The sequence below is a fragment of the Dendrobium catenatum genome, unplaced genomic scaffold (genome assembly GCF_001605985.2).
Source record: "Dendrobium catenatum unplaced genomic scaffold, ASM160598v2 fragScaff_scaffold_706, whole genome shotgun sequence".
Classification (NCBI taxonomy): domain Eukaryota; kingdom Viridiplantae; phylum Streptophyta; class Magnoliopsida; order Asparagales; family Orchidaceae; genus Dendrobium; species Dendrobium catenatum.
The window spans coordinates 272,146-288,365 of NW_021319168.1; the positions used below are offsets into that span (position 1 = coordinate 272,146).

At 35.4% G+C, this 16,220-nt stretch overlaps 2 protein-coding genes across 2 annotated transcripts; one reads left to right on the top strand and one right to left on the bottom strand.

Moving 5' to 3' along the window:
- The first annotated feature begins 876 nt into the window (after positions 1–876).
- Positions 877–2,612, top strand: LOC110113172 (probable pectinesterase 68). Its single transcript, XM_020845626.2, has 5 exons — positions 877–1,298; positions 1,404–1,593; positions 1,784–1,990; positions 2,070–2,308; positions 2,382–2,612. The coding sequence occupies exons 1-5, from the start codon at positions 1,042–1,044 to the stop codon at positions 2,536–2,538; spliced, it is 1,050 nt and encodes a 349-aa protein (XP_020701285.1). The 5' UTR covers positions 877–1,041; the 3' UTR covers positions 2,539–2,612.
- Positions 2,613–3,517: 905 nt separating this feature from the next.
- LOC110113161 (peroxisome biogenesis protein 19-2) lies at positions 3,518–15,891 on the bottom strand. The gene is made up of 5 exons (XM_020845609.2): positions 15,688–15,891; positions 15,559–15,604; positions 15,131–15,476; positions 13,108–13,424; positions 3,518–3,785 (listed from the first exon to the last, which is right to left on the bottom strand). The coding sequence occupies exons 1-5, from the start codon at positions 15,728–15,730 to the stop codon at positions 3,740–3,742; spliced, it is 798 nt and encodes a 265-aa protein (XP_020701268.1). The 5' UTR covers positions 15,731–15,891; the 3' UTR covers positions 3,518–3,739.
- Between the last annotated feature and the right edge of the window lie 329 nt (positions 15,892–16,220).

A 16,220-nucleotide genomic window follows, 5' to 3' on the forward strand; every position in this document is an offset into this window, starting at 1 on the left:
TTAAGTCTTATATTAATTAAAATTATTTTAATATAAATATAATATATAACTAATTAATTAAAATTTGTCACTCATTTTAAAATAAATTGGATGTCTAAAAAGTCCATAGCCAAGCTTAAATCATAATCCTTTAATTCAAATTCTCCTAAATTTTATATGTTACTCAAATACATCAAATCATTAAAAATCTAATAACAATAATAATAATTTAGATTTTATTTAGGATGACTTATGCTTTTTAAAACAGCTTTATAATATAAAAATTAATTTAAAAAAAAAAAAAACAGTAAAAAAAGAGTCCCAAATGAAATTTTAAAAAGACTAAGGCTTCAATTGGGGTTATTTTCTTACTCTTTCTTAAAATGACTTTTTAGAAAGCTACTTTAAGAATCAACAAAAAAACTGTTCCAAACGAGGTCTTAGGCTTTGTTTGGGATGACTTTTTTATTACTTCTTAAAATAGCTTTTTAGTACAAAAATTTAAATCTTTGCACTATAAATCCGCTTCAAGAAGCAGTAAGAAAGTCGTCCCAAACAACTGCTTTCTTACAGTTTCTTAAAACAGCTTTTATAGTACATAAGTGAAAATTTTTGCACTTAAAAGGTGCTTTAAGTTGTACAAAAGCCGTCTCAAATGAAGCCTTAATTAGTTATGAGATTAAGGCTTCGTTTGGGATGTCTTTCTTACTGCTTCATAAAGCAGCTTTTTAGTACAAAAATTTAAAATTTTATACAAGAAAACTGCTTTACGAAGCAACAAGAAAGCCGTCCTAAACGAAACCTAAATATATATAAGTGCTTTTTAAATTTTTTGAGAAAGAAAAATTATATAAGGGAAATAATTAAATGAGCCATAAGATGAATAGTTAATAGGCGAAATATACAGCAGCCATGACCGTTGGGCCGACCAGCATTCAGCATACATACAAACAATGATTGGATGTTTCTGCTCTGCCAGTCAGATTTATAGCGCCATCCTGCTTTTCTCCATTTCTGCTCACTGCTCATACAATCTCCTCTTTTCTCCTCTCCTTCCCCTTCATGGAGGCCATGGCAACTCTCTTCTTCCATTTGGTCTTTCTATTACTTCAGTCGCAAAAGCTGCTGTCTTTAAGCTGCGATTTCAACTCTACCAGAGGCCACCACCACCACAAACAGCTTGGACCGATCGGCCAGCGAGTGATCGTCGTCGATGCAAACGGCTCCGGCGACTTCCTCTCAGTTCAGGATGCCGTCGATTCGATACCAGAGAACAATACCAGGCGTTTCATCTTGCAGATCAATTCTGGCTACTACATGTATGAATGTTAGTCATTTGAAAAGGAAAGAAAATGGCAATCATGGCGTTGAAAGCTTTGAACTAAATTAAATTCTTTCCCCGCTCTGTTTTCTTCCTTGTTTAGAGAGAAGGTGGTTGTTCCTGCGACAAAGCCTTATATAACGTTTCAGGGATCTGGAAAGGAAGATACAGTGATAGAATGGCATGACAGAGCTAGCGACAGAGGTCCTAATGGCCAGCAGCTCAGGACGTATCACACAGCTTCTGTAACTGTTTTTGCTAATTATTTCATTGCTAGGAATATCAGCTTCAAGGTAAGTTTCTCTAACTTGAAAATTAATTAAAATGCACGGCGCGCCAGAAACCAACCCAGCACTGTCAGTTGAAGCAATGCAGTGGAGCTCCCCCATTTCTCCTTCTTCCTTGTTCTTCCTCTCCTCAAATTTTACAGCTAGGCTGTAAATCTAGCTAATGGGATTTTAAATTTAATTAACTATGTTGCAGAACTCGGCACCTGCACCATTACCTGGAATGGAGGGATGGCAAGCTGCAGCATTCCGCATCTCCGGCGACAAGGCCTACTTCTTTGGCTGCGGCTTCTATGGAGCTCAGGACACACTTTGTGATGACGCTGGCCGCCATTACTTCAAGGAATGTTACATAGAAGGGTCCATTGACTTCATATTCGGCAATGGAAGATCCATGTACAAGGTTGTAAAAACTCATTAGCTTATCTTCTTCAAAATCTTCTTCAGTTCAAACTTCAAAAGTGCTAATGAAAGAACTGCAGAATTGCTGGCTGCACTCAATTGCAAACAGGTTCGGGTCCATCGCCGCACAGGATAGGCATTCGCCATGCGAGCCTACTGGATTTGCTTTTGTGGGCTGTAGAGTGACCGGCACAGGGAAGCTTTATGTGGGGAGAGCAATGGGGAAGTACTCAAGGATCGTTTTTGCCTACACGTACTTTGAAGATGTAGTTGCAGAGGGTGGATGGGACGACTGGGATCACAATGAAGCCAAGAAAAAGTAAGCGCAAAAATGGTTTTTGGAAGGTTGAAGATTCTGGATCTGTATGATTTCTTTTGTGAATTTGTTGCAGGACTGTGTTCTTTGGGGTGTATAGATGCTGGGGTCCTGGTGCGGAGTATGTGCAGAGTGCTTCATGGGCGCGAGAGCTCGATTACAAAGCAGCTCGGCCATTCCTTGCGAAGAGCTTCGTCAATGGAAGGCATTGGCTCGGGCCTTGGGATGCCTGAAGTGTAGTGCATGATGAGGGGGGACTCGCTTGGATTTTTAGCAGAGATTCATTTTTTTTTTCAAAGAAAGCGCAATGGCAGTTATTATTTATTAGGGAAATTTACATACATGCCACTTTATAACATCCTATTTACATATCTAACACCTAAAACTTTAATATTACATCCATACCACCCTATATTATTTTAATATCAAATATACCACTTATATTTCTTTCCTACCACTCATATATTTCATTTCTACCACTCATATTTTGTATGAAAATGAACTATGGGTGGTATTTATGTAATATTAAAGTTTTAGGTGTTAAATATGTAAATAGAATAGTATTAAGTGGTATGTATGTAAAACTCCCTTATTATTATTATTATTAATCGAACGATAGTGTAAAGAAGATTCTGCAATCATTTAAATGAGTATATTCATCTTTTCTTACAGTGAACTTTTTGGAGGCAAGGTTGTCAAAATCTGACCAAATAATAAATCGGAAGGATGAGAGGTTTACAAATATAATTATATAATAAATAGGTCTTAAAGTTCAAAAAGTTTATTAACATAAGTATATAAATATAAATGTAATTTCTAATAAGAATAATAATATAATATTTAATATAATATAATATACAAATTTTACAATATAAAAATACTTATATGTTCCTAACTTTAATATATTATATGCATTCTCAACTTAAATTTACATCCCAAATAATTTAATAGTTTAGCTATCTCGAAAATTTCTTATAAGTTTTTAGTCTCACATTATAGAAGAAATTTAAATAATTTTTTTATAGTGTAAAACACAAATTATAAATAACAAACAAATAAAATTACATGATTTGACAACCTAGCAGTTTTATATCCTAGTTAAATTTATTTTCATAAATATACATTTTAAATTAAAAATAAAAGATAATTAAATAAAAATTGATACTAAAAAACTTTATTTAAATAAAAAATAATATTTATTGAATCAATCGATTCAACCAAATCAAAATATATTCGACGGTTTACCGACAGTTCAAACCAGTTCAATACAAATCCTATTTACCACCAACTTAACCTGACTGGCAATTGGACGGTCCGGTTTTAAAAACACTGCTGCAAGGTTTTGAGCAATAACAAGTAGAACCACAGAACTAAATAAGCGATATATGATGATGTTGTCATCTTTATATCCAAAGGTTACTTCTTTTCCTCATCTCACATTATACAGCAACTGGCTGGAGAATCGCGAAGTTCAGGTGGTCTGCAAAATCCAATTATATGGTTTTTTAGAATCATAAGGTAAGGAATCCTCAAGTAAATGTCAAATTATTAGGTGTGGATACCGGACGGAGAGAATCATCCAGTTTTCTCTTTGTCTACAGTGAAAGCACAGCTGCTACAATAATTGCACTTAGACTGCGCTGTCACTGTAGACAGAGAGAAAACCAGACGGTTCTCTCCGTTTGGTATCTGCACCTAATAATTTCTCCAAGTAAATGCGGGCTATTCAGAATGTATAGCTAAGAATCATGTCAGCTTAGCATGGAGCATTTGGGGGGTAAAAGAGAACACAAGTCTATATAATGGCAGAATAGAAAAATTAGAAATCTATGATGTTTTAAGCAAATGAAGTGAAAATGGCACATTATCACCTCCATTTGAGGCTGGCTCACTCGGGCTTCGTTTGTGAAAGTTTTTTTAATACTTTCAAAAGCAATTTCTAGTTCAAAAAATTTGTATACTAAAAAATTATTTCAGAAAGTAGTAAGAAAACTGTCCCAAACGAAACCTCAATATTGATTCATTATCGCCCCATTGCGGCACCTTTTTCACTATATACAACTAGACAAACCTCAGGAACATTTACTAGTTCTATAACAAAATGATGACCATAGTTTCTACCGTTCAGCAAACGGCCTGTTCTTCAATGAGAAATGGAAATTTAAGCTATATAATTTCAGAAGGTGAAATTTGAAGGTATATTGTAAACGTAGCAACGCTAGTTCTTATTAGATATTTAGATCTGCATTAAGTTTAAAAATGAACGAGTTTCAGATCATTCTAGCATAAGCTACCATAAAATGGGAATCATGGCTTCCACCAGAAAGGGCTACAGGTCTGCTTCAAGGACATAGCATTTTAGTAGTATCTATTTTCAATTGAAGTAGATTACATAAAGGATGAACATCAAATCTATATCTTTTTGTATTGATTATAAAAATAATTACTGTTGAGATGGGAGAAAGAACTGAAGCTTATTTCTCTTTCTCCGCCTTGATACATGAACCCTAAACTTATATTTACAGATAGCGAACTGAATCCTAATAGCACCCTAGCCCTTATTTACAATTAAAAAACTATCTAAAATGCAAAATTAAAAAAAAAAAAAATTGAAACAAATAAGAGAAACAGATTTGAACCAACTGTCATAAATTCCGCCACATTCAAAACATGAAGACTTCCTAAATATGGCAGCTTTGTTATAATAAAACACCTTGATAGATTTCTCAATTGACATTCTTAGCTCACTAAGTAGATTATTTAGTCGAGCTCATCAATTCTCAGCTTGTCAAACCTAAGAGCAGAGCTAAACTTCTAGACCTCCAAATAAGAACTTAGGAGCCAAATAGAGAGACGCAATGAATGTATAACATTTTTGTCACATGCTAACTTTGTTGGGAGCATTTTTGTTAACATTAAAGTTTTGTTTGGGACAGCTTTCTTACTGCTTCTTAAAACAATTTTCTAGTACAAAAATTTTAAGAAGCTGTTAGAAAGCTATTTTAAGAAACAGTAAGAAAGCCGTCCCAAACGAAACCTAAGACTGTGATCAAATATGCGCCTACTACAAGTCTACAATCCTTAAGTAAATTGAATATGATGTAATTAGGGATATTTCAACAATTAGTCTAAGCTTAGGTTGATTAAATTAATCCAGAGTTGTGGAGACTAAAGCCAGAATAAAGGAAAGACCTAGATAAACTTAGGTTGAATTGATCGAAAGATTAAACATGTTGTCTTCAATGTTGTAAATATAATATGAGCCAATTAAAGAATAACTAAAGGCTTATATTACGCAAGAATTGGGCCCTCTTCGATTGCCTAGCAAGAATGACCTGATTGAAATTTTGTGAGCATCTTAGGAAGATAAGATAGGTTAAGTAAAATTATTTAAACACAATGAGTTACAAGGGAACTCATGAGTCAGTATGGATCAAATGACCCATAATCATGTATTCAAGGGAAAGAATGCATAATGCATGATTAATGGGTTAATGATGATGTGGCAACTCATCCCAATTGATTTGCATTTTTAGCCAATCATATATAATAGGCAAATAACTCCCTCATGAAGTTGGTTGTGTCAAGTAAAATCATATAAGCATAATGAGTCACATGGGAACTCATGAGTTTATATGGATCAAATGACCCAATATCATGTACCCAAGGGAAAGAATGCATAATGCATGATTAATGGGTTAAAGATGATGTGGCAACTCATCCCTGTTTATTTGCATGTTTAGCCAATCATATTAGGCAACAGCCCCATCATGTAGCTGTTAGCTACATAAGGAATGCAACTTACCTAAGAAGCACGAACATGGAAATAATGACACATACACAACATAACCATAATTATAAAAACGTCATGGACACAATACTACATTCTATAAAATTGGTAATATAAAGCATGTAATTTATAATATTTTTGATTTAACATCATATAATGAATTATACAACCTCTTAACCATTCATAGCTTTTAGATTAATATTAATGTCTATAATTTGTGTTTCTCCACAAAATCGACAATTTGTCCAAAAAGATAAATATAAACAACAAATTTGTTATCTCCTCTCTACATGTGTAAAAGGATTCCCAAAACTACTACCTATTGAATCCAAACACCGTTCTAGAAGTAGTTTTACCTCTCCCTCTCAAAAAAGTGCTCGAAAAATACAGAAGAGAGATAAGCAGCTAATAAAGAGAGGATCAAAGGTGTGCAAGTATGACAATGCCCTGAAGCTCTAGCACTGTATATCGAAGGTATATAATCTCTCCCTTACTTCCTTTAACATGAGATTTGGCAAACTCTCAACTAATTGGCACCTTTAAGTTGCTCGAAGATTCCCATGTTTGGTACAAACTCTCATCCCTCACCTCCTTGAATTTGAGTGGATTGGCTATTGACTTTTTGGGGCTCCAAGGTTAGTACGGAGAGCTCCATGTTTAGATAAAATCCTCTTCCCTCACCTTCTCAAGCTTGAGTTATGGGGGTTTCTTGACAAGCTGTCACACCAAGGTTGTCTCAAAGAGCCTCCCATTCAATTCAAAACTGAAACGCTTAATGCTAAAACCTAAAACAAAAGCTAAATGGAATGCAATTTTTTTTCCTTCTTGTTGCAATGGGGGTCATATTCTCTACTTGATCCCTTGCAACTTTTGCATTTATGCCTTCCAATGATTTTCACAAATCTTATTAAAAAATTTAGCCCATCTAGAGAACTTGATGAACCAAGTTTACTATTAAAAGTGGTTCTGAGGGATTATGTTATGATGGTTTGTTGTGTCATACATGCAAGAGAGCTACTTTAAGTGTCGGTTATAGTTCTCATCTTATGCATAACACTTGATCTCTTTCTTCCCATGCACATATGGCCGGCTACCAAGAACTATTCCCCATTGCCTTTTGCTTCTGAGCCCATCTCTTGCTCCAATTCCCCATATCTAATCATCTTATGTGTTTCCTAGGCGTGAAAAAAAACATATGGCTTTCGGGAATCTCACACTAGCTCAAACTGGCCTATTCTCTAATTCTCTCTCCCATCTCCATCTCTCACCACTTTTCTCTTCCTAAACTGATGAGGACATCGAAGATCAACGGCTACGATCGTGTCTATTTATTTTCATGTATTTTATTTGTTATTTGTACTTTTCCATTTCTACCCTCACTTGAGGGCTTTGTTTTATGTTTGCCCTAGGGGCAATTGTGTTTTTTTATTTTCACTCATGTATTTGGCTATTTAAGCCCTCCCCCTCCTCTTGGAAAGGGATTGATGATTATTAAATGAAAATTTTTGCTCTTGTGTTCTCTTTGTGAGTTCCCTCTTGAAGATCTCTTAGTGAGTTCGTTTTTCCTAGATCTCTGTGTGAGTTCTAGGGAAAGCCCAAGGTGAGGGAAAAAGCAATACCCGTCAGTCATTGGAAGCGTCCTCGACTCGTGGTTTATTTCTATCTTATTGTTTTCTCCTCCAAATCTCGTTTTCCTCCTCCCCACGCCAAGCCTACCCGAGATCCCATCATCCACCAAGTTACCCATTAGCTTCCTCCACCATAACCCAAGTTCCATCAAGAAATCCCCAAACTCAATGGCAAGCCCCTCTTCCTCCTTTTGGCCGCCGGCCACCACCTTGCTCCAAGCCCTGATGAAGATGTCAATCATCATAATGGCTCCTTGATTGTGGCCTAGCAATAAATAAAGGAGTTAATGAATTTTGAAATTCAAAATTCGAAATTCAAAAACTTTCCTTATTTGCAAAGTCTAAATAAGGAAGTTTTTCGAATTCAAAATTCGAAAGGAATTTAATTGGATGACTCATTATTTTCCCTCCCACATTTTGATTTCAAATTTCCCATAAATGCTTTCCTAATTTGGCTCCCCTAATTTAGGAATAGAATTAAGTTCAAATTCAAATTTGAATTTCAAACTATTCTTAAATTATCATCCCATAAATTAAGAGAAACCTCCAAATAGTTTAAATCTTAAATAAATTCAGATTTAACTATTCAATCCTCTTAATTACTTGGACCCACCTCCTTAATACCCAAACCGTCTCCCTTCCTCTCTCCTTGGCCGGCCCCCCTAACCTTCCCCTTTTAATTAATTACATCCCATGAATTAGGGATTTAATTAACACAATTCCTTCCTCAAATTAATCCTCCAATCAATTCCCTAATCCACCTCAGCCCTAGCCGCCCTCTCCCAACCCCTCTTCTCTTTGATTTCTCTTTCCCTAGAGATTCCTGCAAGCTGTCCACACAATTCCAGCAAAATGCCTTGCTGTCCAGCACCTTTGGGAGTCACGATTTGCTGTCTTGAAGCTCCTTATACCCTATAGCAGTTGTCCAAGGCTTCTCTAAGCCATATAATTTGCTGTCCAGATTTCTGGACGGATTCTATAATCTGTCCAGAACTTTTCCATTATCAACACTGCTGTCCAGAACTCCAGAGATTGAGAAAATTGCTGTCCAAGTTGCCGGGATCGCTGTCCAGAGAGTTCCGCACTTCTCCATTGCTGTCCAGCCAGCCCAACTGTTGTCCAGCCCTCCTGGAGTCCACGCCCCGCTGTCCGATGACTCCCCATCCCTCCTAGGAGCTACTCAGGCTTGTGAAAGGATCCCGAATGCTATCCCACTGCAGAAACATCCATCGTCGACACCAAAGCTTCGTGTCTTCTGCTTCATGTGGGTAAACTCTTCCACCAAACTCTCTTATCTTCCTAGTTCACTTATCACTTGTGGTTATATGTTTATTCACAAAAGTTCATGCTAATTCTTCCTCGCTAAAGCTTAGATAGCTAGAGAGATGAGTGAGGGATTCTTGCATCGTGCCTAATCTTATTGTTAGCATTGGAATTTCTCGTTGAAACCATTCAGGTATGCAAAGTAAGACTTAGTTGACTATTTAATGATCTCAACCTCTCGCATGTATTTAGACCTAAGCTATTTTATCACTTTATCATTTTTATTTTGTCGTTTATCATCAAGAGAAAGCTTATAATTATTGTGCTCTAAAATTTAAGCGTGCAAACTTCCTTAAGTTAATCATCCTTGCAAGTATGTTTCACATCATAAACTCTCCCCTCTCACCATGAATTTATAGCATAGGTTTAAGGCTTAATTTGTCGAAATGGAAAAGTTGATGAGGAGGTGGCAAAGGGGGTGAGGAGGCAGCAAAGCACAAGCTAATCAGGGGAGCGACAAAAATTCTCCCAGGATATCATCTTCAAGATTGAGGCCCTACGTCATGCCTACCAAATCAAGACCATCTCCAATGAGATCCCTACTAGTGCTACTGCACAAAACACCGCTACCGCTAGATCCTCATTTCCAACAAGCTTTGTTCAATGATGAGAGGTATGGCATTATTGATGAACTCAAAAAATTCATGAAAAGGACTTGCCATCAACAACTTCTGCAATTTCCCTATGGAAGATTAACCAGATATTAAAATCCAGTCTTTAGAAAGATCTTAGATCTCAATGAATGGCAAACCAAGCATGCGGCTCTCATTTTGTCCATTGCAAAGTAAATGTCAACGTTCAGATAGCTCAAATGGACAAAATATTTATGATGCCCACTCTACGTGAAAGAAAGTTTGGCTGAGAAATATTTTCTTCCTCTGAACAATGTCGCGCTTTACAAAAACAATACATAGGGAAGTTAAAAATTAAAAGCATTCAAACCAGCACAGAACAACCAAGCTAAGGATTGTTCGAGCATCACTCCAACACTTAAGGAAGAGCTGAAAGAGTAAAAGTTGCAGGGCAAGCCAAGAATTTCCTTCCCTGCATTTGGGGTATTTGCAACCTTTCGCAAATGTGGTTGTATGGTAGTTATGAGGAAAATAGCTTTTTTTGTAAATGTTGAAGGCATCATAAATATTTTCTTTTTTAATAAAATAGGACAACAACTTTCTCCAGCTATTATACTCTAATAGGTCTGATTGTAAAGAGTAGCATTACACCACAAAAAATTTCTAAAAATCAACGAGAAAATTTGAGCCAAACAGCAATGTGACAAGGATTTGAAAAGCAAAGCTATAAAGAAGCTGCCCCTAATAGACCTAAGGGTCGATTTGGGGTGGTTATAGCTTTTTGTAGATGAGGAAAATTATTTTTTTAAAACTGTTATGGATATTTTAAACATTTTCTTTAAAAGAAAATTGAACAACAACTTTATTATAATTACCACACTCTAATATATATAGTTGTAAAAAGTTGCTTTCCACCATAGAGATTTTTGAAAAGAAATAAGAAATCAGTTGTTAAAAATGTGTGAAAATAATATGAAAAGCAAAATAGCAAAAAAAAGTTGAAAAAAATATCTTCCCATCATAGAAATTTCTAAAAAACAAAGAGAAAGCAGGAGCTAAACAGAAGTGGAGCAAATGATTGAAAAAGAAAAACTCATAAGAAAGATATTCCAAACAGACCTTATGTGTATTATGTGGGAAACTTGGAAATAATAAACAAGGACCTCATGGTGGTAAAGATAGCTTTGCTGGTGATTTGAAAAATATTGTGCAAATGATAAATATTTTTCTTTTTTAAAAGTCAGAAATTAGCTTTCTTACAACTACTACACTTTAATAGATATAGTTGAAAAAAATATCTTCCCATCATAGAAATTTCTAAAAAACAATGAGAAAGAAGGAGCTAAACAGAAGTGGAGCAAATGATTGAAAAAGAAAAACCCATAAGAAAGCTATCCCAAACAGACCTTATGTGTATTATGTGGGAAACTTGGAAATAATAAACAAGGACCTCATAATGGTAAAGATAGCTTTGCTGGTGATTTCGATAACCTTGGTAGTAACTTAAGGTCTGTTTGGGACAGCTTTTTTATTACTTTACTTTCCAGACTACTATCACGCTACTATTTAACTATTTCTTTATTGTTGTTTTTTTTGAATTTTTTAACAATGAGAAACTTCTTTTTATAATCATATATACCAGTGTGCTAGTTGTAAGAAAGCTATTATCCAATTTTTTCAAAAGTAAAAATTTATTATACCCACAATAGCTTTAAAAAAAAGTTGTTTTCTCTATAAATCTACATCTATTAAAAAGTGTCCTACATGACAATCTATGCATATTCATTTGAAAGCTAATTAACATGTCCTAGTAAGAAAAATTATGATGATTATAGGACAAGAACAATCCCTTTCTCCCTCTCTTATCCTAAAAAGTATCCTGCATATTTCTAACCTTATTCTCGATCGATTGCCCATTCATAAATTAATCAAAAAGCAAAAACATTTGAATGTCCTTCTTTGTTGATCATTTTCCTTTTCAGGACCAAACTATGAGAAACTATGAGAAAGGTGATTAGGCAAGCTAGAGCAAAGAATATTCCATATCTACTTGAAAGAAAGAATGGTTGAAACAATTTATTTCTATCTTTTATGTTTAAGAAACATCAATATTACTTATGTATTTGTTTTTTTCCAAAACTTAAAAGAATGTTTCCTTCATTTTTCCAAAACATTAATGTTTAAAATCTTTAGTGTGACACTTGCGAATTTGTCAAACATCATAAGATCAAAACATTCTTTTCCTTTGATCAGGAAACATGATCATGAGATGTGAGAAGGTGTGGGTAATTTGTACTTTTCCTTTGATCAAAACAAGAGCAACCGTGGAAAGGATCTAAGCAATAGTTTTCTGAAACGATACCAAAATGGAATTCTAAAAAAAGTATTTTCAACAGAACTATGTAGCTAAACAGTTTATAAGAAAAATTTATCTTGCTTAAAAATAGGAAGCAATAATAAAACAGAACTGAACCAAACAAACCCTTAAAGATTTAAATATGCCTTTATTATCCTGCAAAATAGTAGCAAATATTGACCGAAACGATGAAGAACCTTGATTTTACGGAAAAGAGAGAAAGAAGCCCAAATCTCCTCCCTTTTCCTCTTTCTCTACTCCCCTTTATTTGTCTACTAAATTTTTTTTTTCATGTGCCTCCTCAACATCTTTTTTCCCATGCAACTCTTAAAAAAACACAATCCATTACACTACTCATTTGAGATCAGCAGGTTTTGAGGTACAATTCTTATTTTAATCATCACATATCTTCACAATCCCCGTTTCATAAAATTTGCTTCTTATGTCAAGCTTCTAAAGCCCAAAGAAAAATAGTACATTCGACTAATAATATAATCAACAGTAAGATGTAATAAATCTTGGAAATAAAAATTTTATCTGATTTTAGCGCTGAATAGCACTAACCACGAAATAAAATCAATCATCACCTCTTTTACAACTATAAAGTGTCAAGTTGGGCAAGTGTTGTATATCCAAAAAATTATTATTGCAATAAAAGGCATTCATTATTTTGTGTTGTTGCAAGTAGCTAATGCAGATTTGCAATCCAATAAACTATTACAAGAAAAATGCCATAAATGATGGTGGCCACAGGAACTGAACAAACAAGTAATACTAAGCTAATCAAAATTTTAAGTTCCATGCATGATATTATGTAAGAGGTTTTCTAATGATAGCAGTGATACTACAATACCTACAATGCTAATATTGTACAGTTCATTTCACAGTCATAATGTACTAGCCCACCACAAAAAGAATGGCATTGTCAAAATATTTTGCATGCTTAAAAATGAAATGAGATAGCATAACATAGGATTTATAGATTGATTTTTATTACGAAAACTAGCACTAAAAATACTAGTTTAAAAAAATTATACATTATCAGAAATACAGCGTAACGTTATGGATAATAATTTAAACTTTTTTATTGAATTCAGATTATTACGTTTCATAAGCAAGAATGGGAGACTCACAATTGGCTGAGATTATTTATATCAAGACCAGGAGCAAGCTCATCAACAATATCACTTGGGGGTTGGCCACATTCTTGCATTTTCTGCATGATATCAACTATTTTATTGAAGTTATCAGGATCTTCTTCATAAGCTTCATTAAGCTTTAATATCAGCTCATGTTGGCGAGAATAGCGATCAAATTCTTCCTTGCTTAGCCTATCTTTATGCTCTTGCAACCACTTAGGATATCTTTCTCCGATTTCCTTCATGGGCTCCTGGAGAATATCCTTTGACAAAAGCTGCTGCATCATGGTTTCTACAATGGATTCCATATCCTGTAAATAGAAAAAATAGCATTAGCTATACATCATTTCTATCTAATTGTGCTAACTAACTAAATCAAATAAACACAAAAGAATTTGGGTCAAACAATAAACTAGGAATCTCATAGAAGAAAAGAGAAAGCCGCATAGATATAAAATTATACTTTATAAAAACAGTTCCCAAAAGTGACAGTATTGCACATAAGTAAAAATGCTTATAGAGGAAAAGCATGCCTATATCTGGTAGATAATATTTCTTTCAAACAATACTTTACAATAGAAATCAACAGTTTTATAAAATAGATGTAATGCTCAACTTTAACATACAAGAAAAATCAACAGTTGGCAGAATAGCGCCTAAGACAAGTGTTATTCTAAATCAAGTAGGAAAGGATTGATGAAAGTTAACAAAAGGACATATATTATTATTTGTTGGCTGAATAGCGCCTAAGCCAATCTATGATATTTGTAGAACTTACCTATAGCATGCATTGATAAAAAAATAAAGACTGAATCATAAAAATAAATCACAAGTAGTTTTCCCTAAAAAAGTAAGTATGTCAAGATATCAGATCCATGAGATACTATATATAAATTCAATGTTGATATTCTTAATCCAGTAAAACCTAACTAGTTAACCCATGTAAAATTCAAGGCTACCCCATCACATGCTTATTACAACCTAAACAAAACTTAAAAGTTTACCGCAAAATTACACTCAATAAATTAAAGATTCAAACAAATATTTTGCTTCGTACCTATTTCACTTAAAAAAACCAAATAGGCCCCTAACTATCAACACACTTCAAATAAGAATCTTCAACTTAAACTACTTTCAACCCTTTCACAAAGGAGAAGTTATTCTGTGCAGAGACCGAACGCAAAACGCCGTCCGGAGATCAACCAGAATGCGCCACATCAGCTGTACCCAAATGCGGTAACGAGCGGTACAAAGCCTCGGCAACAAGCGGTACCGAGTACAGGATGACGTGGAGCATTCTACTTAGTCTCCGGACGGTGTTCAACGTCAGCACATAATAATTAATCTTCACAAAGGCGCTGATGCGCTGATATCACTTTATCTTATGAAACATTAATACTCCCGAGCATATGCACAAGCACACTTATGTTTGTTTGCTGCCAAAGCACCTACCACCACTTGCCCTCCCCCAACCAAAAAAAGGCAAAGTAAAATAATTACGCAATGTATTAAATAACTCCAAGTCATAACTGTCTGACAAGTTTTACGCTCATCGTCAACACAAAATAAAATCATACAGGAAAAAAATCTGCTCCAAAAACCCATCGCACTCTATATTCTCTAGCCATAATAATTCCTATAACATCACAAGAATTGATTCCACAACCCTTAACGCCAAAATTAGTGTAAATTCACCGAAAAGGCCAAAATGTCAAGGTTGGATAATTCAAAGCAATCTTCAAAGTTACAATAGCAGCAAAATGTTAATAACATCCAGACTCCCTAGTTTAGTTTCCCCCATGGAATTCCTTCGATCTCAAAAGCTCAAAGCATACTGTTATTCAAAATAATTGTAAAATGAATTAAATACAAAACAAAAAAACAAAAAAGGGCATGATTGCTAGTTAATGGAGTGCCTAGAAACTCCCATTCCATATAGATTAAGGCGATTGGCAGGTGGATCACAAAAAGGAAAAAGAACACAAATAAAAACACATGCAGAAAGACAAAGAGAAACCTGCGAGCCAGCAAGCTCTTCGAACTGCTTGACGAAGTCTTCAACCATGCCCTCCTCGTCAAACCCACCAGTTCCTCTTGACCCTGCTGCAGCAGCAGCCGTTACTGATTCCAGCTCCCGAACAGCCTCGCGGGTCTGCTGTGTAAGCTTCTCTAACGCTTCGGTCGCGTGAGATTTCTTCGGAGGAAGAGACGTTTGCTGCTTCCCCTGCTTTCTAGCCCTCAAATCAGGCAGACCCATCCCCAACCCCCTCACTGAAGCCGATGACGATGAGGATGACGATGAAGGAGGCGATGCCAACACATCTCCTCCTCCTTCCTTTCCTTCTCCGCCTCCGCCGCTTCCTCTGTCGAACGGAAAAATAGCATACATATAATTAACAGAAAATCGACAATTTGATAATGGACATAAGGAAAAAAGAGAAACACCTCTGAGTGGGAGCGAGATCAAGCTTTGCAAAATCATCCAAAGCATCTGGAAGGAAAAACAAGTGCTGTGAGCTAATAAAATTATAACACATCATGTTAAAGAGAAAGGATAGAATAGGCGAATCGTACTGTCGAGAAGTTGGTCGAGATCGTCGGGATAGGGTTCCGACATATAGAAGCGACGATTAGGCAGGTGGAGCAGCGGAGAGGAGAAGATATCAACAGATTAACCGCCGCTAGATCCTTTCACCCTTTGGCCTTTGCCGCCGATTGCTCCAATGATCCAATCGAAATCTCAATATCGAAGATTCCAAATTTCGAGAAATATGACGCCAAATATTGATCAGCATATATATATATATTGATACGTCATGCAAAATTATATTGATGGGGCACGAATCTCGAAACAAAAGCTAGTCGAAAATTTTAAAAATTAATTCGGAGATCATCTGAACTCCGATTTCAGCGAGCTTACAGTCAAACTGAGCGTCTCGGAAATACAAACCCGACGACACCAAGTTCAACCCAATCCGAGCCCAAATGAGTCCAAATCAATGGCTCAAAGTGCTTTAGGAAGGTTCAAACAGCAATTTGAGTTACCAAATGGTCTCCGATTTTGACGAGCTTATACTCGAATCGAACGGCTCGATGAGACAAATCCA